Raw genomic sequence first — 25,588 nt, forward strand, 5'->3', positions numbered from 1 at the left:
AAGCTACAGACCAATATCTCTCACAAACATAGATGCAACAATCCTTGACAAAATATTCACAAATTGAATCCAACAAAGTATAAAAAGAATTATATCCCACAACCAAGTGGGCTTTCTCCTGTGCCTGCAAGGTCCATTCAACATTCAAACATCAATTCACGTAATCCATCACATCAACAGAAAGGAAAACCATGTCAATAGATGCAAAAAAGCATTTGACAAAACCCCACACAATTCCACAAACGATGACACTAAACTTCTCAGCAAATGAGGAATATCGTGGAATTACCACAACTGGATGTAGAACATCTACAAAAGCCCTACAGCTAGCATCATACTCGATTGTGGGGAACTAGAAGTTTTTTCCCCTAAGATTAGGAACAAGGCAAGAATATCCCCCCTTACGCTCCCTGTTTAACACCATATTGGAAGTCCCGGCTAATGCTATAAGACAAGAAAAGGAATTAAGTGTATACAGATTGGGAAGGAAGACATAAAGCCATCTTTGTTTGCAAATAACATGATTACTTATGTAGAAAATCCCAAAGAATCTCTATACACGCTCCTGGAATCGCACAATTATAGCCAAGTTGCCGGATGTAAGGCTAACATACAAAAGACTTATTAACACCAAACTCAGATTGTCTCATTGATGTAATTAGAATTAAAGTAGACCTGGAAAGGATCTTCAGCATAGGTGTCTCACCATGAGAATCGATGTAAGTGGTGTTAGTGCCACGTGTATACATCTCTTCCAAAAAATATCGTTGAACCAACGAAACGAACTGAACAGACCCTCTCTTATAGTACCAGCCTACTGTTTAAAATTCCTAGTACAGGGGCGCCTGGGTGGCGCAGTCGGTTAAGCGTCCGACTTCAGCCAGGTCACGATCTCGCGGTCCGGGAGTTCGAGCCCCGCGTCAGGCTCTGGGCTGATGGCTCGGAGCCTGGAGCCTAGTTCCAATTCTGTGTCTCCCTCTCTCTCTGCCCCTCCCCCGTTCATGCTCTGTCTTTCTCTGTCCCAAAAATAAATAAATGTTGAAAAAAAAATTTAAAATTCCTAGTACATGTATTCCTAGACAACTATTTCCTCAGTGATTCGTAGCTTCAACTGAGTTTGTTTTTTTTTTTTTTTTTTTTTTTTTGCTTTCCTGGCTCCAGTCTTGCTACTTCCCATGACTAGACAAAAAAGGTTGCTTGTGGTTTAGATGGGAGAGGGCTAAGGAGGAACGGTTTGGGGTGGGAAATATGGTTGGAGGTGGAGATGACAAAGAGAAGTTTTCACAAGAGATGCTATGTGTTTTTACTTCCTACCCTAGTGGGGAATTTGCAGTTCCCGCCCGATTTCAGGTCGAATAAAACCATGTTGTGGATTTCACAATTTGTGTAGTTGATTTCAAGTACTTAAAAAAAATATTTTTTTTTAATGTTTATTTTTGAGGGAGAGTGAGAGTGAGCCGCGGAGGGGCAGAGAGAGAGGGAGACACAGAATCTGAAGCGGGTTCCAGGCTCTGAGCTGTTAGGAGAGCCTGATGTGGGTGTCGAACTCACGGACCACGAGTTCGTGACCTGAGCTAACGTTAGGACCACGAGTTCGTGACCTGAGCTAACGTTAGAAGCTTAACCAACTGAGCCATCCAGGCGCCCCTGATTTCATGTACTTTTGACAGCTCTGTCCCGTTTCTGACCTTTACAATTGCCATCCACCCCAGGCCCTTAGGACCTAACACTCCCTGCTTCATTCTTTTTTTTTTTTTAATTTTTTTTTTCAACGTTTATTTATTTTTGGGACAGAGAGAGACAGAGCATGAACGGGGGAGGGGCAGAGAGAGAGGGAGACACAGAATCGGAAACAGGCTCCAGGCCCTGAGCCATCAGCCCAGAGCCTGACGCGGGGCTCGAACTCGCAGACCACGAGATCGTGACCTGAGCTGAAGTCGGACGCTTAACCAACTGCGCCACCCAGGCGCCCCATCCCTGCTTCATTCTTAACCTGAGCTCTTTCTTGGGATTCAAAGAAATCTTTGATGGCTAAGGGATTCCTGGCCACTTAGTTCGGATTTCACCACCTACTTGCTGGGTTAATAGGCATAGGTTTTGCCTTTGAAACAGCAGGAATTTCCCTTTTAGTCTCAGGACATCCCACTGGTCTGGCAACCATGCAAATAGCTTTCTTCAGAACTCTGTATGCTTTATCTGAGCCTTCTAAGTCTAGAGAGGAGAGAGTGAGCGGCTGGAAAGGGGTAGAGAATCCATGACGGAGACTGCTGTCCCAAGCCAAGATCACGTAGTGGACACTCAACAAATCACTGTGGAATAAGTGAAGAGACGGCAAATCCAGCCCATTTCCTCACAAGGAGATGTTGGCATCATATGATAATGTTACTTCACGAAATACGTTATGTCCTGAATTAGAACCAGAAGATAGCGTCATATTTTAATAATGAAAACTGTGGGCCAGCATTTGGCCTATTTGTTTCCCATCCCTGTACTCGGGGCTTGGAATTTTAAAATAAAAAGATTTAAATCCAATTTGTTTTTTTCTTTTTCGTAGTTTTTTTTTTTTTTTTTTCTGTCACCACTTTTGAAATATTACCCAATCCTCTCATGTCCTTTCGGAGAACCTGTGTTTTGTGGGTTATATTTGGTTTGCAAAAGATTCCCAGGCTGGAGCTGTTAGCAGTGAACGCTGGAGGTATTAACAGATAACAGACGGAATCTCATCTGCCGTGATGACTTCATGGCTGTGGGCTCCAACGTTACCCTGTGCTTTGGAGACAGAGGGCACTGAGTGGTGACGGAGGCTGGGAGGCAATGCACTCCTGGGGACAGATTTCTAAACTGTTGGTTCTAATGAATGCTCTCTACTGGAAACTGGCCATAGCTACAGCCCTGGGCAAGTTCACTTGACCTTCTGGGCCCTTATCTCCTCATTGGTGAAGGAGAAAAGAAAAACATGAGCCTACCACACACAGTGATTAAGTTTGTGGGTTCTAGATCCTTGCTGTGTGGCTTTAGGCAAGTCGATCAAACCCTCTAAGCTTTGGCTTCCTCATCTGTAAAATGGGGACAGTAAGGGAACCCATACTCAATGGAACTGTCATGAGTACGACATGAAATCCTGGCTCAATAATGTTTAGCTTGGGCGCCCGGGGGTCTCAATCAGTTAAGTGTCCGACTTCGGCTCAGGTCATGATCTCATGGTTCATGGGTTCAAGCCTTGTGTCAGGCTCTGGACTGACAGTTTGGAGACTGGAGCCTGCTTTGGATTCTGTGTCTCCCTCCCCCTCTCTCTCTCTCTCTGCCCCATCCCTGCTTGTGTGCGCTCTCTCTCTGTGTTTCTCAAAAATAAATAAACATTAAAAAAATAATGTCTAGCTCTTATTACTTTTATTATGATTTCAAAAATAATATAATTTAGTATTTTTTAATGTTTATTTTTTTGAGAAAGGGAGAGAAGGCGAGCAGGGGAAGGGCAGAGAGAGAGGGAGACACAGAATCGGAAGCAGGCTCCAGGCTCTGAGCTGTCAGCATAAAGTCTGACATGTGGCTTGAACTCACAAACTGTGAGATCATGACCTGAACCGAAGTCACATGCTTAACCAACTGAGCCCCCCAGGCGCCCCTATGGTTTAGTATTAATATTTGAATACTTCTTAAAATAGAAGATGTATTTTTCCTCAGTATGCAGAAGGGTTTATAAAGTGCCAAAATGGAACGACTTTTGACTCTTTTTTACTGTTTTAAAAAATTGTTTTAATGTTTGTTTGTTTGTTTATTTATTTATTTATTTATTTATTTATTATTTATTTATTTTAAGGGGGGGGCACAAGCAGGAGAGGGGCAGAGAAAGAGGGAGAGACAGAATCCCAAGCAGGTGCCACATTGCCAGCACAGAGCCCGATGTGGGGCTTGAACTCTTGGAACGTGAGATCAGGACCCATGATGAAACCAAGAGTTGGCTGCTTAACGGACTGAACCACCCAGGCACCCCTCCTATTTGTTTTTAATTTGACTGATTTCTACATTATTTTCATTTTTCTGTTGGTGATGAAGGAGGACTGGAGTCCCGTTTCCTGTCTCCTCCTCCTTACAAATTAATTCATCATGATTTTTAATTCCTCCTTTGGTTAAATGTCACTTTAGACGTGTTTATTTCTGGTTATATCCAACTGTGGGTAATATCACTGTGGCTGTTTGAGACAAAAGGAAGAATTTCCTAGTGGTGCATTTAGATTCTTCTAAAATAAACTTCCTCCACCTAAGAAAATATTTAAATCCTAATCTTATCAAATGCGAAACACTGGCTTTTCCTCACTGCTTGATTACGTTCAAGAAGTGTCTTTTTTAAACCAAGGATTATGACCCTTTGGTGAGTAGTGAAATCAATTCGCCAGTTGGGACTGGCGTTAAAAATAAATGAAATAGAATGGGAACTATTAGAGTGCATGGCATGTAGTTAAGTATTCATGTGTTATTAACACGTGTGTGCTGAGCAGAGAAGGAAAATGTATTTCTTTGGTTTGTGGTTAAAGGGAAAAAAATCTGTGTTCGAAAGCCACCCCCCCCCCCAAAGGCATTTGATTGGTTGTAGAATATAACCTCCTGCTATTATTTGAAAGCTAAGGTCAAAGAGATACTTTCCCCTGATTTCAAATCATCTTGATTTGCAATCACGTTTCCTTTCAGTTCCACTAACCAGGGCCTGAAGGGAAAGGTAGGGTTATGTGCACATGTACCTGTTCGCATGCAATACCATTTGCCTTTTATGGAAATATCAGTCGGGGACAGGGTTTCTTTCTTTCTTTCTTTCTTTCTTTCTTTCTTTCTTTCTTTCTTTCTTTCTTTCTTTCTTTCTCTTTCTTTCTTTCTTTCTTTCTTTCTTTCTTTCTTTCTTCTTTCTTTTTCTTTCTTTCTTTTTCTTTCTTTTATTTCTTTTTTTCCTTTCTTTCTTTCCTTCTTCCTTCCTCCCTCTTTCTTTTTTCCTTTCTTTCTTTCTATGTTTATTTTTGAGAGAGAGAGAGAGAGACAGACAGACAGACAGACAGAGCGTGAGTGGGGGAGGTGCAGTGAGAGGGAGACAGAGAATCCAAGCAGGCTCCAGGCTCTGAGCTGTCAGCCCAGAGCCCCGACGTGGGCCTCCAACCCATGAACTGTAAGATCATGACCTGAGCCAAAGTCCTATGCCTAACGGACGGAGTGACCCAGGCGCCCCCCTGTAGCAGCATCCCTGGCCTCTACCCTTTCGATGCTAGTAGCACATTTTTCTCATCACTGATTCTGACCAGTTGGAGACAAAATGTCTCTAGACATTGCCAAATATCCCCACATGGTGAGGGTGGCAGGTCGGGGGATGCCCCTGGTGGAGAATCACTGGCCTAGACCACAGTGGCCTTGCTCTTCTATAAAATTCCTGCCCCCCCCCCACCCCCAAGTCCAGCGCTCCATCCAGGTTCGAAGGAAGGCCTGTCCCTGGCTAGCTCAGCTCTGTCTGACAGGCTGACATCCGTGCCATCTAAAGCTGCCATCGGTTATGAAATCAAGATCAGGTTCACAAGCTGAGCGTCAGGAGACCCAGCTGCATGATTCTCCCTGTTGGAGCTCTTGGAATAAGTCTGAGCACGTCCCTTATCTCTCTGGCATCTGGGGATACAATACTTGTCCAAACCACATCAAAAGGCAACTGGGTGGAGGAGGGCTGATCTACTGGATGAGAAAGCCCTGTTGAGGGTTAAAAGCCCTCTTCAAAGGGGAGTGATAATTATTATATGTTGAAGCATAAATCAGGTGGTGCCTCACTGCTCTGAGTTCTTGTCTCCTAGGGAAAAGGTGTGTGTGTGTGGGGGGGGAGGAATTTAGTACAGAGCAAGGAAGACTCAGCCTTTTCCATTTTTCACTGTAAATGAAGTGAAAACCCAAGCTAAAACCATGGCATTTACATCTGACCACGTGCGCCTAGAATGTTCCGGAGGGATGCCTTGCTCAGGGGTAGGGCAAATGCCCTGGACAGCCTGTCCAGCCTGTAGGCAGGGAGACTGATGCTGGGTCTCTGTCGCCCCACCGCTTCCAATCTAAGGCTGTCTGGGGCTTTCTGGGTGGAGGGTGCAGTCTGGGAGAGGGAATGGTGGGGCAGATTCTTGCCTTCTAGCAACAACTTGTGTATGTCCAGACGAGGCATGAACAGTGACCTGAGACCTCACCCCTTCTCAAGTTTGCCTTTCCTGCCATTTTCAGTACCTTTTTGTTGTGTCCCAGCCTGGTCATCTGGCTATGCTTCTATTTTCACTTCCCATCGACAACCTTATTGGGGGGGGGGGGGCCCAGGGAATAAGAAAGTCCTCCTAACTTGATTGGTTAGAAAATCCAACCGTGGCATCTTCCCTCATTGCTCAAGAGGAGACATGAAAGGCTGGGGGAGGAGTTTTAAGCGGGGAGTGAGCGACGAGACGAGATCTACTGCCTGGATAATTGTGGCGAAAGGGTTGGCAGGTGCAACGAGACAGAAGGATCAGGTTTGGAAGGCTGTCACGGTGTCTAGGGAAGAGACGTGGGTGGCCTCAACCAGAGACAAAGCAGTGGACGGGCCCTAGGAACATCGAGCAGGCGAATCAGTGGGATGAGATGAAGGAGTGGCTGTGGGGGCTGGGGGAGAAGGAAGTGAGGGATGGTGCCTAGAGTCCTGGCTCAGGTTGCCTGATGGATTGTTTCCGTGTTTACCCAAAGGGTGAACACTGGAAGAGAAGCAGGCGTTGAGGGGTTGGGGTGTTTACTGATGGCAGAACTTGCTATCCACTTACCAACTGTGGGGCTGTGGGTGCCTGGAGGGGGCGCCTCTTTCTAGTTCATACCAAGGCACGATATATGTATAGACTAGCAGCCAGCTGGGTGGGACATCTGTGAAATGTGGCGGAGTGGTTGATATCTGGAGTAGATTTTGTTTTTTATTGTTATTGTTTTTAATTATTCAATGTAATTAATTGATTTTAATTTAATTTGTTTTGGTGAGAGAGAGAGAGAGAGAGCGAGCACACAAGCAGGGTAGGGGCAGAGAGAAGGAGAGACAGAGTCCCAAGCAGGCCCTACACCATCAGCGCAGAGCCTGATATGGGGCTTGAACTTACGAACTGTGAGCTCTTAGCCCGAGCTGAGACCAAGGGTTGGATGCTTAACTGATTGTGCCACCCCAGGCGCCCCTGGAGTAGATTTTAAGAAAGACCCAGAAATGTGAGAGCTGTTACTGCACAGATGGTGACTGAAGCCATGGCAGGGACAGAGGGCAAGCAGAGCGAGAAGGATGAAGCTCCTTCACTCTTTTAATGAGATTTGTTCTGATTGGCTTCAATCTCCCCGACCAGCCATCCCTCAAAGCCCTCCTGCCCTCACTCTGTGCTGCAGCCACACTGGTCTCTAAAGTGTTCAAAGCACCAGGATCTTCACACACGATGTTCCTTTTCCCAGAAACCATTTCCCAACCCCTAGATTAGCTCTTTCTCAACCTTCAGGTCTCAGTTCAATGGCTACCTCTCCCCAGACTGGAACAGAGGGCACTGTGATCTGTGGAAACCCTCTGTACCTTTTCTGCATGGTACTTATCATGGGTGTAATTTTTTTTTTACACTCTATTGAGGTACAATTTACATCCCCTAAAATTTGCCCATTGTAATTGTACCACTCCATGACTTGTTTGTAAATGTCCAAAGTTATGCCGCATCACCACAAAATTTCTATCACTTCCCCCCAACTTCCCATGAGCTAATTTGCAAACAATTTCTATTCCCACATTTAACTTTTCTGGATATATCATACAAATGAAATCATATAAATGGAATCATACAGTATGAAATCTTTTGTATCTGACTTTGTGCTTAGCTCAGTAATTTTGTTTTCAATTTGAGGGAGAGAGAGTGTGTGAGCGGAAGAGGCGAGCAGAAGGAGAGGAAAAAAGAGAGAAAGAGAGAGAGGATCTTAAGTAGGCTCCACGCTCAACGCAGAGCTCCACTCGGGACTCAATCCCACGACCCTGGGATCATGACCTGAGCTGAAATCAAGAGTCGGATGCTCAGCTGACTGAGCCCCCCCCCCAAGGTGCCCCAGCGCAGTAGTTTTTAGGGAGGGGTGACTCTGGCCTCCAGGAGACATTTGACAATAATTTGGATATATATTTGGTTGTCACAGCTGGGAGAGGGCGCTACTGGCATATATAGTGGGTAGAGGCTGGGGATAAAGCTAAAACATCCTGCCCTGCACAGAATGGCCCTCTACGACAAAGAATCGTCTATCCCGAAATGTCAGTGGTGCCAATGGACCTGACTTGGCATAGTGGTTTTGAGGTTCAACCATGTTGTAGCATGTATCATTATTTCGTTCCGCTATTCTTTCTGTCTGTATGAATTCGACTATTCTAGGTATCTTACATAAGTGGAATCATACATAGTTGTCCTTTTGTACTTGGCTTATATTCACCTAGCATTAGATCTCCATGGTCCTTGTAGCATTTATCAGAATTTCATCCCTCTTACAGGCTGAATCATATTCCATTGTGCGTGTTTTTTTTTTTTTAAATCCATTTATCCATTGATGGGCTACAGTTGCTCTTTGAGGAAAGGATTTGTCGTCCTCCATGCTCCACCGTTCTAGAAATGCACATCCACAGGTGCACTTTTACATTTACATTTACTTTTACTAGATTAATGACTATCTCCCACACTAGACAAGCTCCATGAATGGAGGAATTAGTTTTCGTTGTTGTTGTTGTTGCTGCTGTTTTCTCTACCCCAGCACCCAGTAGTAGGCACTGGGTGAATACTTATGAATATTTGAGATATGGAACAAAACGACTCCCTCTGATCCATTTGAAGCAGGAAGACAAATGGACAAATGTGCTTTAGGAAGAAAAAAACCTGCCACTGTTTGCTGAGCACTTACTACGTTGCTCAGCTCCATGCCAAGCTTTTCATTGCCTCAATTCATTTGATCCTTAACAACTAACCCTTTGAATGAAGCATGCACAACGAAATCACATTTTAAGGACAAGAATGGGAATTAAGTTATGTCGTTAGCACAACAGGAAAACAATGATATAATTGAAAGGACCTAATCTGAACACACCCAAGTGAGATGATTTGCATGCTCATCCTGGAATGCATGGCCTTTGGGCGAAATGGTAGGGAACTTGTAAACTACCCTCTCATCCCCATCACCTATGTTTGACTTGAACTTAGTTAACCAGGATGTGACTCCACTTGACTAGTATCATCCACGTATTAAGGATGAGGAAGCGGGGATGTGAAGATGGTGAGCGGGGAGGCAGAGTAGAAGCAAGGACACAGAAGATGCCCAGTACTCCTTGAAGGCAGTGGAGAGGGAGGCCCAGACAGAGGCAGGGGCTGGAGAGCAGGGTTCTGGGGCAGGGACAGCATCGCAGTGCGGGCTACTGATTCCTCAGGCACCAAATGACAGCGGACTGGATCCTATTCCCCATCTCCCGCTCATTCCCGGCCCTTCCCCACCGGGGTCACTCACCTGCTCCTAGCGCCCTGGTTTCTCAACGCAGTTACTTACCTCCGTTGTACCTGCGTTGCTAGGTTACCCGCCAATCACGGAAGGAGGGACTCGGCGTCTGACTGACTTTCTTTTTCACCATTCCATTCCTTGTTTCGCTCAATCCGCCCCACCTCCTGAGGCCTGACCAATCAGGAGTACCGCCTCTCTGGCCCTCCGCCAATGAAAAGGCCCGCGACTCTCCCTGGGTTGGGCTGAATGAGGAAGGCGGGGGTGGGGTGGGTGGGGAAAGGGGCGGAGCTTCTTTGTCCCACCTCTTCCCAAGGAGGTGGGCAGGGGATCCTGCATCAGCAGCGGGCGAGAACTGGGGAAGGACGTGAAGCTTGCCCAATCAGAGCTCATCATGCTGCCTGGGTAGCCAATAGGCCGCGGCAAAGAGGTGGAATGGGGCGGGGCCGGGGGGGTTGAAGGGACGGTAAGCGGCGGAGGAGAGAGCTGGCGCAGCTGCCGTGGTGGCAGCGGCTGAAGTGGCGGCCCCTGCGGCGGCTGCAACAGCTCCAGGCTCGGGGCTTTGGCGGCGGCGGCGGCGCCGGCGGGCTGGGCTGCACGGTGCGGACCCCGGCGCGCGGTCCGGGTTGCTGGGGCGGCGCGTGTAAGAATCTGAGGGGTGCGAGCGATGGCCTGACGGAGAGGGCAGGGGCCAGGGGTCAGAGGGCATGGAGTAAGGGGTTGCGCCGCGCTCTGGGCTGTGGGAGGCGGGCAGGGCGGGCCCAGAGGGACTTCGGGAAGTTATCGCCGCGCTTTTCTCCCTCCAGCCCAGGCCGGTGCTTGGCGCCCCCTCTCCTCGCTCCCGGCTTCCTGGGGCGACCCCCAAGTTGGGGCCCGGACCAGAGCCGGGAGCACGTGGAGCTGGAGCCCGCATTCCTTGTCCCCCACCCGACCCCGCCATCTGCTCAGCTCCCTGGCGCCCTCAGGCGCCCCACCCGCAGGGTCTCGTGCCTGAGTCTGGATGGCTGCTGGCCCGCTTTCCTGGGACCTGTCCCCACGGATGACCCTTACTGGGTCCGCCATAGAGGGAGGAGCAGAGCCCACCGAAGGAGCACTGGGCTGGGACTCAGGAGTCCTGCACTGTGTGACCTTGGGCCAGTCCCTGCTCCCCTCTGGGCCTCACTTTTCCCCTCTCTGCAAGACGATGGGCTGGAATTCAAATTGCTGGTCTGGTTCTGCCGGGAGGTAGATGGTAATGGTTGAGTGGGGAGGGCCCCCGCATTCAGACAGTCTGAAATTAAGCTGTTGAAATCTGGGCTCTTACCACTTCCCTGCTTATAAAAGGCAGGTTAAATTAGCCCCTCTGAGCCCCAGTTTTCCCCATCTGTGAAGTGGGATATTAGCTAAATAGGATTTCTCAACAGCAGCACTGTTGACATTGGAGCCACATATTTCTCCGTTGTGGCAGGTCTCGCCTGTGCGTTGCAGGGTGGGTGTTTAGGAGCATCCCTGGCCTCTACCTACTAGCACCCCTCCCCCCTAGTTATGATAATCAAAAATGTCTCCGTATGTTACTGGTGTCCCCTGAGGGCCCAAATCACCCTGGTAGAGAGCCACGGAACTAACATACCGCATGCATTGTTAGCAAGCAGTCATATATTAAACAGTTAAAATAAAAACCTCTAGCCAGTATGGTAGCAATGATAAAAAAAAAAATTTAGAAACCTCTTCTTGATGAGTTGAGAAGGTTGGTAGATCCTCTCACCTACAAAGTAAATGGCAGGGAGAGAATGAGAAAACGTTGATCACTGTCAAAGCTGCGCGAGGGATGCAAGGAAGTTCATTTACATATTCGGTCTATTTCCGAATATGTTTGAAAATACTTGTGGTGAAAAGTTAAACTGAAGAGAAAACAAATAAAACACACGCTGCGTAAGACTGCCCGAGTGGCGGCGTCTCATCTGGGATTTCCTCCCTTGCGTCTCCACTGTTGAGGTTTCCAAGCAAAATTAATCCCCGGGTTTGGGGGAAACTTAAAAAAGTCGCACAGGAAGTTGGCTGGGCAGAGCGCTCCGGGCTTCACAAATACAATGGCGCTCACTTTCACCGCCTAGTTTTAAGAAGATGTTGACGCCCAGGAACTTGCCCAGGGTTTTGCTGGTGGCGTGTGAAAGAAGCAAGTGGCCGGCTTGCCATTTAGTGGTTTAGTTTGGAGACAGACTTGATGGGGCCCAGAAGGCCTCGGCTTGAGGAAGGAACCTGCTGCTGTCTTTAAGTTCAAAGGTCTGCCGTCAGATCTGCTGAGTCTTTGCTTTTGGTCCCACTCAGCGGAAGCGGGAATGTGTATAAATAGGAAACCGCAACAGGCTAGTTCTGCGGGTTCTAAATGGGGAGTCCAGGATGAGCGCCATTTGCTGTGTGACGCGAGGTCATTTAAAAAAATGCTCGTCTCCTTCCTCCTGAAACACCTAAATCTGGGAGAATAATTCTTATATAAGAATGATATGGGCAAGTGTGGGTGATCTGGCACGCTGACTCTGCACGTCTTTGAAGCTAGGTGCTGTGTAAACACCGAGGCTGGGTCTGGGAGAAATTGTAGTGTGGTGGCTAGGATAACCGGTCCGGAGCCAGACTGTGTAGTTCAAAGTTTGGATTTCGAGCTGTGGGTTCTTGGTCAAGTCACTTAATGTCTCTGAGCCTGAAGTCTCTCGTTCTGTAATGGGGGCTAGTACGGGGTTTAAAACTTGCGGGGTTCCTGGGTGGCTCAGTCGGTTAAGCGTCCGGCTCTTGGTTTCGGCTCAGGACACGATCTCACCCTTTGTGAGTTCAAGCCCCGCGTCCAGCTCTGCACTGACAGTGGGGAGCCTGCTTGGGATTCTCTCTCCCTTACCTGCCTCCCCCCTGCCCCCACCCATACCCCGCTTGCTCTCTCTCTCTCAAAATAAATAAACTTAAAAAGAAAATCCTACTTACTATTAATGAAGTTGCAATCAGCTTTACTTAAAAATTGCTAGAAAACCCCTGGTACATAGTAAATGCTCAATGAGTATTAACTACTATTATTTTAATGGTTTTTTTTTTTTTTAAGTCGAAAATCTTCACAAAACACATAAACAAGGGTCAAGAGGGATGGAGGTGGTGGAACATATTAGCCATAATCTCAATCTCCAAACATAATTATGCTTAAATTTTTAGTATTTGTTCTTACACAGTTCCCTGCCATACTTTAATGCTATTACTGTAATACTCTATTTTTTATTTAAAAAAAGTTTTTTTTTTAATGTTTATTTATTTTTGAGAGAGAGAGAGGGAGCGGAGGAGGGGCAGAGAGAGAGAGAGACACAGAATCTGAAGCAGGCTCCAGGCTGCACAGAGCCTGATGCGGGGCTCAAACCCACGAACCATGAGATCATGACCTGAGCTGAAGTTGGACGCTTAACCGACTGAGCCACCCGGGCACCCCTGTAATACCCTTTATTGAGATAGAATTCACATACCATAAAAAAATCCACCATTTTAAAGGGTACAATTCTGTACTTTTTAGTACATTTGCATGGTTATGCAACCATTGCCACTGTCTGATTCCAGAATGTTTTCATCAGTGATTGTATTTTAATAATTGTTTTTCTCTTTTTACCCCCCTCCCGCCGAAACCTAGAAGATGCCTCTGATGGAGGAGTTTCTGGGAAGTACCTCTGGGCCAGTGGCTTTGAACGAGAGCTCAAAGCAGAGACTATTCAAAGCTCTGGACATCGCATCCTGAGGGCTGCAGGAGAAGAGAACATGGCTGTGAGTTTAGATGACGACGTTCCCCTCATCCTGACCTTGGATGAGGGTGGCGGTGCCCCACTAGCTCCCTCCAACGGCCTGGGCCAAGAGGAGCTGCCTCGCAGAAGTAAGACTGGGGGGAGGGGGTTGCCGGGGGAGGGGCACACCTCTTCTGTTTCAGGGGGTGAGTTGTGGACTTGGTGGTCTGGTAATAGATGCACCTATGCCAATGCCTGACCTTGCATTTGACCCCTGAGTTCTGACACAGAAAGTACTAGGAGACTGTGGGGTCCTAATCTTGCACCTCCAGCTTAGGGATTCTTCCAGGGAGGAGCCTCCCCTCCCGGGGCTCTCCGTTCCCTCAGTGCCTTACCCCCCTTGCACTTGAGGTACCCTGGCTTTGTTTGTGGATGCTCGGTGGGGACCTCAGGCAAATTGGCCCTTTGGCTAACTTCCCTGCCCCATTCCTTGTTAAAAAAGGAAACAGGGGCACCTGGATGGCTCAGTTGGTGAGGCATCCGACTCTTGATCTCAGCTCAGGTTTTGATCTCAGGGTTGTGAGTTCAAGCCCCGTATTGGGCTCCGTGCTGGGCGTGAAGCCTACTTAAAAAAGAAAAAAAAAAAAAGGAAAAAGAAAAGCGAAAGACACCGATTTCAACCCTGGCCTCCTCTGTCCAACCCGAAACCTTTGGCAGGAAAGCAGAGTTGAGTGCTTCTCCACGTGGGTGCTCAGGCCCTTGCTGCTGCCCAGGACAAGCAGGAAGGAGCCGAGCATTTGTCGTGATCCATTGATTTGAGGGTTTGGGGTTTTGCTCTGTGTCTTCCTCTAAACCAGAGCCTGGCATGAAGTGAGCCCAAGAGAGGCGAGCTTTAAATTTTTTACATTTTAATTGTGTTTCTGGCAGAATGGGAGACCTTAAAAAGCTTCCTGGTCCTTGTCCCAGAGCCATTTCCCTCGCATGCTCAGGCCTGGTGTCCGGGAGAGCTTAAAATAAACTTTCGTTTTGTGGAGGGTCCTGAGATGTCAGGGGTCAATGCTTTAGGAGCTCCTTACCAAATGGACGTGCTGCCCGCTGGCCATGCTCCTGAGCCAGGACAGAGGGCTGTTGCTGTCCTCCAGATCACATGGGAACACATTTGGGCCCCGGGAAAGACGAGCCTGGCCCTTCCATCTCCTTTGTCCAGAGAGAACACAGTCAGGTTGCAGGGAGCTCAGCAGCGTCCCCTTGGAAATGATGAAGGACAGCATTGTTCCTGTGGCTAAGAGTATGACGGGAGGCCTGGCTCCCTGTAAACTGGCCTCTCCTTGCTTGGCAAATTCACTCCGCCCCCCCCCCCCGCCCCCCCATGGTAGATCTGGGTGGTCTAGGAAGGTTAGACTATCAATCTCTTCCCTAAGCGCCATTCAGGGCTGAGAAATCAGTGGCTCTGATTTCAGGCTCACTTCTTAGATGCCCTAGAGCTAGCAAGCTGAGTGTGAAAGCTCCTCTTCTCTGTTATCTTAACTAAGATCCTTTGGTAGCACAGGCACTATTCCTATTTTAAGGAGGAGGAGACTGTGAGTCAGAGAGGTGAAATAACATGCCCAGGGTCACACAGCCAAGCAAGTGGCTGAGGTCACATTTGAACCCAGGACTGTCTGACTCCCTTCCTCCTTCTCCCTTTTTTCCTCTCCTTTTTTTCCATCACAAGCCCTTGACAAATGCGAGTGCTGGCCCTTAGCATTTGTATATATTAATCTCATCAAGATGAGCATGTTGTCACTTTCCAGATTTACAGAGGAAGAAACAGCCTCAGAGAAGTTAAGTGACTTGTCCAAAGTCAGACAGCTAGTAAGCGGTAACGCCCCTCTGATACCTGCCCCTACACCCTGTGTGAGGTGCTTTGAAGAAAGTGATGTAAATGAACGTGACCTCGTCTCAGCTTGAAAGTAGGATACTCCCTAGCGAAGGGGTGGTCACGTCCATGGCCAACAAGGGAATGGACGACAGGGGAGGGTGGTTGACATGCTAAGGGTGTGGATCATTCTGGAAATAGTCCAGCTCAGGATTCTAAATTGGAATCCTGGTCATTGTCGTGGGTGCCGCTTTTAAGTCCTTGCACAGTGTCAGCTGATGGCCGGGGTGTTCGGCTCTCCTGCGGATCAGTGGGAAGAGCAACCTAGTTCTGTGTCAGGATCAGGTTTGGAACCAGTGACGGAGCTTGAGTGGGAAATAGGCCAAGTAGACAATAAAACCAACCTTAGATGGGCCACTGGCGAGGCTATTCTTTTTTTTTTTTTTTAATGTTTATTTATATTTGAGAGAGAGAGCGCGACAGTGCTCCAGCAGGAGAGGGGCAGAGAGAGAGGGAGACACAGAATCGGAAGCGGGCTCCAGGCTCCGAGCGGTCAGCACAGAGCCTGTCGCGGGGCCTGAACCCAGGAGCTTCGAGATCATGACCTGAGCTGAAGTCGGACTGCCGACCGATGTAGCCAGGCAGGCGCCCCCTGGTGAGGCTATTCTTACCTTGGTGAAGTTGGTGGCTCCTTTTGGCTGTATAAGAAGAATGAAATATAGGGGCACCTGGGTGGCTTAGTTGGTTAAGCACCTGACTTTAGCTCAGGTCATGATCTCGCGGTTTGTGGGTTCAAGCCCCGTGTCAGGCTCTGTGCTGACAGCTGGGAGCCTGGAGCCTGCTCTGGATTCTGTGTCTTCCTCTCTTTCCGCCCCTCCCCACCCCCCCCTTTCAAAAACAAATAATAAAACATTAAAAAAAATAAAAAAGGGAAGGTCCAGGGAAACTGTACTTTCCGTGCAGTGTGTTGGTGCCTCAGTTTCCCCTCTCAGCCTCTTAGTAGATCATTTGCTCAAACCTCCAAGAGCTGGTGGGTGTAACCCACCAAGCCTTGCCGGCAAATCGGTCAGGCCTCTCTGAGGAAAGAAGAGATTTCAGAGGAGACCTGCTGCGCCTCAGTTCACGCCTTTGTCGTTTCATGCTTGGATTTTGGCATCGACCTTCTCCCCAAAGCCCCCCGTCCCTGTGGTCCCGAACAGTCTGTCTGGACCACAAATCGGACCCGGTGCTTTCCCGAGCTCGCAGCCCCCCAGGACCTTGCCGACCCCTACGGGATGCGGGCCAGACTCTTTACCAGCGCCCTTGGCCTTGTGTGCCCCGGTGCCTTCTTGCCTGAATGGTCCCATTTTCCTGCCTTTGCCACGGTGTCAGGCCGCTTCGGGCTCTGTGAAAAGGCCCGTGCGTTCTTCAGCCGCTCTGCCTCGCTGGTGACTCTGCCCAGCCTCTGGTTTGCTGCCATTGCTGCTTGCTTCCAGTTCCACCTTGGAGATCCTGCTGATACCCCCGTCTCTTCGAAGCCTTCTCCGGACCTCCCCTTCCTGACAGGGCTAATCACTCACTGCCCTTTCCTGCTTTGGTGTCTAGATGAGGCTCCCACTATTACAAGCAGCTTACTGCGTGGTAATGACTTGTCTAGCCGTCTGATCACCTGCTGGGCCCTGCGTTCCGTTCATCTTGGCATCACCCAGCTCGATGCCTACGGTACATAGGCACTCAACAGCTCATGGTGGAAATAAACCTAATTGGGTTTTCGGGGGCCTTGTCGCTAGCTCGTGGGAGTGGTGTCGGGGACCTGGTCAGAGGCGGGCGGTATCTCCCCCTGCCTTTTCTCCTAACCGGCACTCAGAGTCTCATTTTCCCCAGTACAGCCGATTGTCCTAGAGGCTCCCACCATCGACACCCAGTCCGTGGCTGATGTAAACCCTTTCGGTATTAAGGAGTTGGCAGGATTTAGACGGAGGCCTTCAGCGGAGTTGGCAGCTACGTGGGCATGAGCCACTGAGAACCAAGCCAGCTTTCTAAGGCCGTGAACCTTGTTCTGGAGGCCGGAAGGAAGTCCAACATCTCGTCCGCGGCAGGATCAGCTTTTCTCTGAGGCCCTTCTCCTTTACCTGCAGACAGCTGCCTTCTGACTGTGTCCTCACATGTTTGTCCCCGAGTCTGTGTGTCTGTGTCCTAATCTATTCTTACAAGGACACCAGTCAGATTGGCTTAAGGCCCAGCCATATGACCTCATTTTACCTTAATGACTGCTTTCAAAGCTCCGTCTCCAAACACAGCCACACTCTGGGGTCCTGGGGGTTAGTACTTCAACATAGGAATTTTAGGGGCACCTGGGTGGCTCAGTCGGTTGAGCGTCCGACTTCGGCTCGGGTCATGATCTCGCGTTTTGTGGGTTCGAGCCCCGCGCCGGGCTCTGTGCTGCCAGCTCAGAGCCTGGAGCCGGCTTCGGATTCTGTGTCTCCTTCTCTCTCTGCCCCTCCGCCGCTTGTGCTCTGTCTCTCTCTGTCTGTCAAAAATAAATAAATAAGTAAATGTAAAAAAACAAAACACAACCAAAAAAAAATAGGAATTTCAGAGGGACACAGTTCGGCCTGTGTAACACTCCTTTCCTTTTCCTTTCCTCCTCCCGTGCAGGAGCCTGGCTGTGCTGCCTGTGACCTTTGACCCTGTGCTAGGGATGGCCTATGCTGGAATATTATCCCTGCAGGGAATTGGAGGGCTGGGATTTTTTTCTTCCCTTTGTGGGCAAGAATGGATTTTATCCAAGATTCAGACATCTCTCTGGGCTATAAGAGCGGCTGCCGAAATGCTAACGAATGACTCATAGGCAGAAGATGTCAGGTTGATAAAGGAGGCAGGTATAAGCAGAGGTATTTAAAGCTTGGAAATTAGGAATAACCTTGAACATGGTCAGTGGGGCTGACGTGTGACAGCGTGGTTTAGAAATAGCTCACGGTCTGCATTGTGTATCAGGCAGCGGTCTAGGCCGCCATTAGACCGTAGAGGGTGAACGCCGTGGGCAATACAAAGGATTTTCCAAGGGAATTCTGGTCACACTCACCTTTTGCCTTCTCATTGCCTTTTAACCCAACAGCTGCCTAAGATGGGCCTGTACTCGCTGCTTTCTCTGGGTGTAAGAAGGATTAGGGTCGAGGGGAGGGGCTGACACACTTAGTCTCATGAGCTACTTTGGGGTTTGTTTGTTTTTTTTTTAAGTTTATTTATTTTAGCAATCTCTACACCCAACGTGGGGCTCGAACTCACGACCCTGAGATCAAGAGCCGCATGCTCTACTGACTGAGCCAGCCAGGCGCTCCTTCCTAGGCTACTTCGGTGCTGGTGGCCCATGGTTTCCAGGTGACAGGCCATGCAGGGATAAGGCCTAAGGTGACAGAGCAGAGGAGCCCCGTCTTCCTCTTTCACCCTGATGCCTGGCATGCCATCAGGAGTTGCCTAACTCGGTGTGAGGTCTAGCAACGTAGAGGACCACTGCTCTCCTGTCTCCAGGTGCACCCCCTTCCCCCCACCCACCACATGGGCCAACATGTGGCACCCTTGGCTCCTTTTCCACAGTCTTCGTTCAGGCAAGGTGGGCCAGAGCTGTTGGCCTGGGGGCAGGTGTAGCCAGGATGAGCTGGGAGAGAGCAGTGGGGGCTGTCCGCCCGAGGATGATCACCCCCAAGGTGGGCTCTCCATCAACAGAAATCTGTGCCCACGGTTCTTTCCCTGACCAAGCGTCTCCAGCACCTTGCCAAAAAGAGTGAATGCAGCCCGGAGGACCCGTGTAGCTTTCGTCACCCGTGATACCCCGGATGGTGGCCTGGTTAAGCACGTGGGCTCCGGAGAGTCAAGCCCCAGGCTTCCACTCCTACCTGAATAGGGATCTCAGCCTCTCTGAGCCTCAGTCTCCTCATCTGTGGAGTGGGCTCATGCTAGCGTCTCCCAGGAGGGTTCCTGGGGGGCATTTGGTGAGATCACGTGTGTGCCGCCCGTGGTGAGTGTTCGGCTAGTCATAGGCAGGCGTTACTGTCGTGGCCAGAGACGGGGCTTCTTCTGTGGAATATAGGGGTCCTGAACCCAGGCCAGGATCTGAATCCTGTTTGCCTCGCTCCTGGCACAGCGGGTGGCCGCCGGCAAGCCAGGAAGCGGAGGCAGCATGGCAGCTGGAGACCAAGCAGCAATTAGATTTTCACGGCCTCCCAGGGAGCCTGGGCATTTGGCTTTCTTGGGGCCAAGCCGAGGCAGAATGCCGGGTGTCACCGGGCCGGCGGAGGCACCAATTAAAATGAGCAAGCGCCCGGCATGCTGGGTTGCAGCCATCTAACCCAGACTTGAAGCCTTTTACTTCCTCAGCCCTCCCGGTCTTCGTGGGGGATCCTGTCTGTTGCCTCGGGCCCCCCTGCCATGAGATGCCATCTCTCCCCTCCGCCCGCAGAGAGCAGCCGCGTCGAAACGGCGCGGTGGCAGCTGGGTGCGAGCTGGAGAGCCCCGCTCTGTACCCATCGCCTTGGGGAGGTCTGAGTTCACATTTGCTCCGGAGCTCCGTGAGCCAGAACCGTCAGCTTCTCAGCCTCCGAGTCGGGGAGGGCACCCGGGAGGGCTTAGATGGCTCACAGCAGCATGTCTCTGGTGGTTTCCGGGTGCGGTGCTCTCCCTGGGGCCACCTTCGAAGGGAACCCGGGCTCTTGAGAGGAAGCTCTGAGAGGGATGCCAGTCCCCAGACTGCCCCCATCCCATCTTTGCGTTCGGGGAGCCCACAAGGCAGCTCTCCGTTCTCCCTTTGCTGGGGTAAACTCCTTGATTTGGACATTTCTTAACTCCTTCCCTTCTGGTAACGGCTCTCGGGTATTGAGCCCCTCCCATGTGCCAGGCAGTGTCCGGGAGCACTCCGCTTGTGCTGTCCGTCACTGGGTGCTCCCAGCGCTTGCAGGATCCTCGTCAACAGGAGAGCAAACTGATGCTCTTGGAGGTTGAAACGTACCCGAGGTCATGCAGCCAAGAAGTGCCGGCGGCATCGAACGCAGGTCTTCTGACTCCGGACTCAGGCTCTTAACTGATGTGCCACATGCCACGAAGTGAACTCTGTGCAGGAGGGAGCATTTTAGGCTGAATTCTCTTTCCCAAAAGGAAGCTGGTTTCTGTCTTTATCTTGTTTTTTGTTTTTTAACTTTTATTTCCTATAAGACATGGTATTCTAAATTGGAGTTTCGTACCTGGAGCTCCTTTTCATAGCTGGGGCACCTGGGTGGCTCAGTCGGTTAAGCGTCCGACTTCGGCTCAGGTCATGATCTCGTGGTTCGTGGGTTCCAGCCCCGCGTCGGGCTCTGTGCTGACAGTTCAGAGCCTGGAGCCTGTTTCAGATTCTGTGTCTCCCTTTCTCTCTCTGACCCTCTCGCTCACAGTGTCTCTCTCTGCCTCTCAAACATGAATAAAAAAAAAATCCTCTTAGGTCACAGTTCCAGGGGCAGGGGACCCCACATCCGGCCCTCCCTGGAGAATGCTCCTTGGACTGGATAACTGAGTTAGGTCATTGGAATTTGGGCTCTCTTTGGCACTGGGGTCCCTCTTGCCTTGTTTGCTCTTTGTGGGAAGGACTTATCTAGCTGTAAAAATGTGTGGTTCTTCCTCTTCTCGAACCTCATGAGGGTCTGGTTCAGCTGAATTGTCCTCATAGGATAGGGCCTGAGAGCTCAGCTGGCCTGGAGCCCTGTAGGCCTGGGGCACACTGGGGAGTGTGTGTGCTGCTGTGTAAAGGGCGGCTGCCCCTTTACTCTGGTCACTCACTGCCACGCAGGATCACAGGCAGGTTGTTACCACATTTTCCAGTGTTGCAGGAGAAGTCCAAACCTACATTTTTAATCGGAAGTCTTATGATTTCTATTTTTATTATTTAAAAAAACCTTTTTTTAGTGTTTATTTTTGTGAGAGAGAAACAGAGTGAGCACGGGAGAGGGGCAGAGAGAGAGGGAGACGCAGAATCCGAAGCAAGGCTCCAGGCTCTGAGCTGTCAGCACAGAGCCCGACACGGGGCTTGAACTCACGAGCCATGAGATCGTGACGAGCTGAAGTCAGATGTGTAACTGACTGAACCGTCCAGGCACCCTGGAAGTCTTCTGATTTTTAAATATCAGTAACTCGTTCTTATTTCTTAAACACAGCCGGCCGAATACAACCTGGTCACTGGGCTGCTGCTTTATGACCTCTGAGCTGGAACACACGAATTCAGCCTTGGCTTCGTGTTCAGAACAAAGTACTTCAAAATAAGGAAACAGTATAAAACCGACCAAGGAACTACGGCCCATGAAGTATTCTTGACCTTTGGGTGGCATTCAGTGGGAATTGGAAAGGCCCTGGGGATTTCGTTCTCTGCTTCCATGTGATTTGCCTAAAGAAAGCCCAGATTTCATCCGTCTGTGGAATGGAGGCCGGAGCTTGGGGGCGGACGTGCCAGGCCGGGCACATATGGATGAGAGGGCAGAGCAGGTGGGCGCATCTCCTACAAACCCCTTTGTCTTCCTCTTCTGTTTATACTTTCCTCCCTCTGGGTTGTAGTTCTTGGAACTCTCGGCTGGGGGGCCCATTGTCCTTTCTTTCTCTTCATTTGCATCCTGTCCAACTTTAAGACCATCTTCTCTGTTCTTAGCTATTTGATCCAAACTGGGGCTGGGAATTTTTTTTTTTTTTTTTTTTGGCTTTGACTTTGAGATGTATAATAAAGATTCAGGCCGGTGTTAGAAATTAGGAAAAAAAAAAAAAAAAAAGTAACAGTGAAGGGGCGTCTGGGTGGCTCAGTTGTTTCAAGTTTTCGACTTCAGCTCAGGTCACGATCTCACGGTTCGTGGGTTTGAGCCCCGCGTCGGGCTCTGGGCTGACCGCTCGGAGCCTGGAGCCTGTTTCAGATTCTGTGTCCCCCTCTCTCTCTCTGACCCTCCCCCATTCATGCTCTGTCTTTCTCTTCTCTCTCAAAAGTAAATATTAAAAAATAAAGTAACAGTTGAATAGCTAGTGTAAGAGCGGCAGGGGGGGGAAGACCGTTCCAGAGGAAGGGAACAGGGGGCAGAGGCCCGCAGGTGTCGGAGTGGGTGCGTATGGGAAGTGCTTGGGCTGGAGGGTGGGGAGGACAGACTGTCTCCAGATCTTACAGGGTCTCTCCCCGTCCACTTCAGGAGTTGGGGCCTCATCCTGGGTGATGGAGAAGACCGAGAGGGTGCTTCTGGCAGGGGAGTGACGCGGTCACATTTCAGGGGCGTTGTCGGAGAATTCACTCAGGCCGCCCTGTGGAGAGTGGCTGGAGCTGGATGTGGAGACTGGCTAACATGGTGGCAGCCCAGGGACACGGTGGGACCTGTTTTGTTCGGCCTGAACGGTTTCCAGGGGTGGCGTGATCAAGCAGCCATTATGCTTGGTCACAGAATGAGCACACAGCCCCTGTGGCCTCACACACCCCAGCTTCCTGGGTTTGTTACCCACCTGGGGCCTGTAGGTGTTTGGGTTTGTTGCCTTTGGAGTAAATTTCGATGGTAGGTTACCGCGGCAGCGACACCGTGGCAGGAGTCAAGAGAGCAAATGACAGCAGAGAGTCATCTAGGGGAGTAGCAGACGGGCCTGTGGCCAGGTGGCATTTGGGGACAGGTGGCATCGGGGATGCTGGGGAGACGGGCAGGGGCAGTGGCGCGGGCAGAGGGAAGGACGTGTGCAGGCCAGAGGCCAGCACGCTAGGGGCGCATCAGATGTGGGCCATAGTTAAGCGTATAGGCTCTCGGGGGCACCTGGGTGGCTCAGTCAGTTGAGCGTCCGACTTAGGGTCAGGTCATGACCTCACTGTTCGTGGGTTCGAGACTCGCGTCAGGCTCTGTGCTGACAGCTTGCTCAGAGCCTGGAGGCTGCTTCGGATTCTGTGTCTCGTTCTCTCTCTGCCCCTCTCTGGCTCGTGCTGTCTCTTTCTGTCTCTCAAAGATAAATAAATGTTAAAAAAAGAAAAAAAGAGTATAGGCTCTCAAACCACCTGAGTTTGAATGGGCTCTGCTGTTTACGGCCGTGGGTTAAACGAGATGGCATATATCAGGCGATTAGCACAGTGCCTGGCTTATGCCGGATTGAGCACCTGCTGGATGTTGGTCATTATTATTTGGGTCAGAGCAGGCAGACCCATTTTATGGAGAGCCTAGAATGCCAACAGCAGGAGTTTGTGAACTTGGGCACAGGAGCTACTATGTGTGTTTGGTGACATGATGACAAAACCTCTTTCCTCTGACCTCTTGCCAACTCTGGACGCCTTCTCCAGCCACCGTGATATCCTTCCTTAGAAACCCTGAGGTGGGTGAGCCCCGGATAGCAGTGACTTTTGTTCCTGGAGATTGGGCGGTGCATGGAGAGGAGACAGACTCCCAGGATATTCTGTAGCGGCAGGAGCCAGGTTTGGCATTTTTTTTCTGGACTTCCCCGGGGCCGGGTCATCCGCAGTCCTGAGGCTCAGCGCTGTGCCTGCCTCATGCTAGGCACTCAGGAAACATCTGGACAAAATAGAACTGAGGAGTATTCGCCCAGGGTCCCCTGCCCTGGGGCATAGGTGAGGGCCTTCTAGAAACATCAGGGACGGGGTCTGACAAAAGGGCAAGGAGTTAGTGAAGGAAGAGTGAGATCGGGATGAGTATATTCTGCTATGCCCTGGCCCCCCCCCCCCCCATGCCTTTCCTAGCCCCACCACACCAAGCCCTTACGATCAGAAAGGACCTACTCTCCTGATTGGAAAAGGCATGGTGTCCAGCTGTATCCGGCAGATAAGTTTCTGCTTTGTTCCATAGCACTGACAGGACCCCCTCAACAATCCATTGTAATCGAGGGTTGATCAGGAAGTTCTCAGTTGGCTCAGCCAGGAAGCTAGATCTAACTCTGTCCCCCTTCACGAGAAAGCTTTTATGTGAAAAGAAAGCTTTTTCCCCTCCGTGGAGAAAAGGAGGGTTGGATTCTGTCCTTATAACCACCCTTTGTGTACTGAGGAAGTGATATCTTGGCATACAACTGGGGTATTTGGATTGCAAATTTAAAAAATACATGTATATATATATGTATATATATATATATATATATATATATATATATATATATACACATTTTTAAAAATTTTTTCAATGTTTATCTTTGAAAGAGACAGTGTGAGTGGGGGAGGGGCAGAGAGAGGAGACACAGCATCCGAAGCAGGCTCCAGGCTCTGAGCTGTCGGCCCAGAGCCCAACGTGGGGCTCAAACTCGCGAACCACGAGATCGAGACCTGAGCCAGAGATGGAGGCCTAACCGACTGAGCCACCCAGGTGCCCCTATGTGTGTGTGTGTGTGTGTGTGTGTGTGTGTGTGTGTGTGTGTATCTATATATATATCTATATCTATATCTATATTTATATATATAGATATATATATATTTTTTTTATCTCTGTGTATTTTAGCTATAAAAGCAAGCATGGAACATAATATTGTAGAAGCAGTGTGTTTTTTTTTTTTTTTTAGGCACAATTTAGGGGTTTCTATTTCCATGAAAGACTCCGTTATGTCTGGGGATTCTCCAAAGTGAAGGTTTGGTGGCTTCAGCCGGCATATGGAGCCGCACTTGCAAACCTCTCCCTCCGTGCGCGCTCTGGGTTCCACCCCCTGCTCCCTGGCCCCACGGTGGATCCACTAGCTGCAAATCAGGGTCCTTTATGCTGCCATGAAGAGTGTCTCCCCCTGCCCCAGCCGGTGTTGATGCTCTCTCATTAGAGGCAGCAAGTGCTGTGATAGTGGATTGTGGTTGGAAAGGTTGTGTGTAATCACGTTTCTAACTGGTTTAGCCTAGCGGCCCGTGGGCAGCGATGGTATGCATCCCCGTTTTGCAGACGCGCAGTTGGAGGCATGAAGGAGTGGGGCCCGTTCGTTCCGCCGGGTGGGCGCTCGGGCAGGTAGGTCTGCCCTCATCGCAGACCCCTGCCGCCTCTGCTCTCCGACCTTGCCCCCGCGTGTGCTTCTCTGCCTAGGCCCTAGCGGCCTTGAAAGTTTCACTCGCCTCCCAGTGTAGAGAAGGAAACCGTAAACTTACGCCCGCTCACTCCGTGAAGGGTAGGCCAAGTTCTTGGGTCAAGTGAAAGACGAAGCCCTTGAAAAGCAGATGCTCTGACCCACCTTCCCTGCCTGCCTGCCCCCAGCCTCTGGCAGCTGCCCCAGCGCTTTCCAGGCCATGAGAAATTTCGTCTCGGTTACACTCCTGGCTGACTGGCCTCCGTTCTTTTCCTCCACCCCGGAAATCAGAACCAATGATCAGAAGTCTTACAGCATGGCGCCACTCATATAGTCTCATTCATTTTGTTGTTTGAACCACTTTTCACTCCCCAACCTCCCATGGGCTGCTGTCTCTTGCTTCTGACCTCTTCCCACTCCGGCTTTCCACCGGCTGAAGACCTTTGTCCCGTTCTTCCACACAGCCTTCCGCAAGCCTCCCTAATCGGTTAGGGTAGTGGTCGCC

At 50.0% G+C, this 25,588-nt stretch overlaps 1 protein-coding gene across 2 annotated transcripts in view; it reads left to right on the forward strand.

Annotated features, from left to right (window-relative positions):
• The first annotated feature begins 9,978 nt into the window (after positions 1 to 9,978).
• Positions 9,979 to 25,588, forward strand: part of TPCN1 (two pore segment channel 1) — a 62,325-nt gene continuing 46,715 nt past the window's right edge. Inside the window, exons 1-2 of one of the 2 annotated variants that reach the window (XM_086681753.1) lie at positions 9,979 to 10,153; positions 13,151 to 13,384. In XM_086681753.1, the coding sequence (XP_086537879.1) occupies positions 13,273 to 13,384 (112 nt within the window). In that variant the 5' untranslated portion in view covers positions 9,979 to 10,153; positions 13,151 to 13,272. Of the gene's footprint in view, positions 10,154 to 13,147; positions 13,385 to 25,588 lie in introns of both variants that reach the window. The other variant, XM_086681752.1, reaches the window with a different exon arrangement.

The sequence above is a fragment of the Puma concolor genome, chromosome D3 (assembly GCF_028749965.1).
Source record: "Puma concolor isolate L17-30 chromosome D3, mPumCon1.1.hap2, whole genome shotgun sequence".
NCBI lineage: Eukaryota > Metazoa > Chordata > Mammalia > Carnivora > Felidae > Puma > Puma concolor.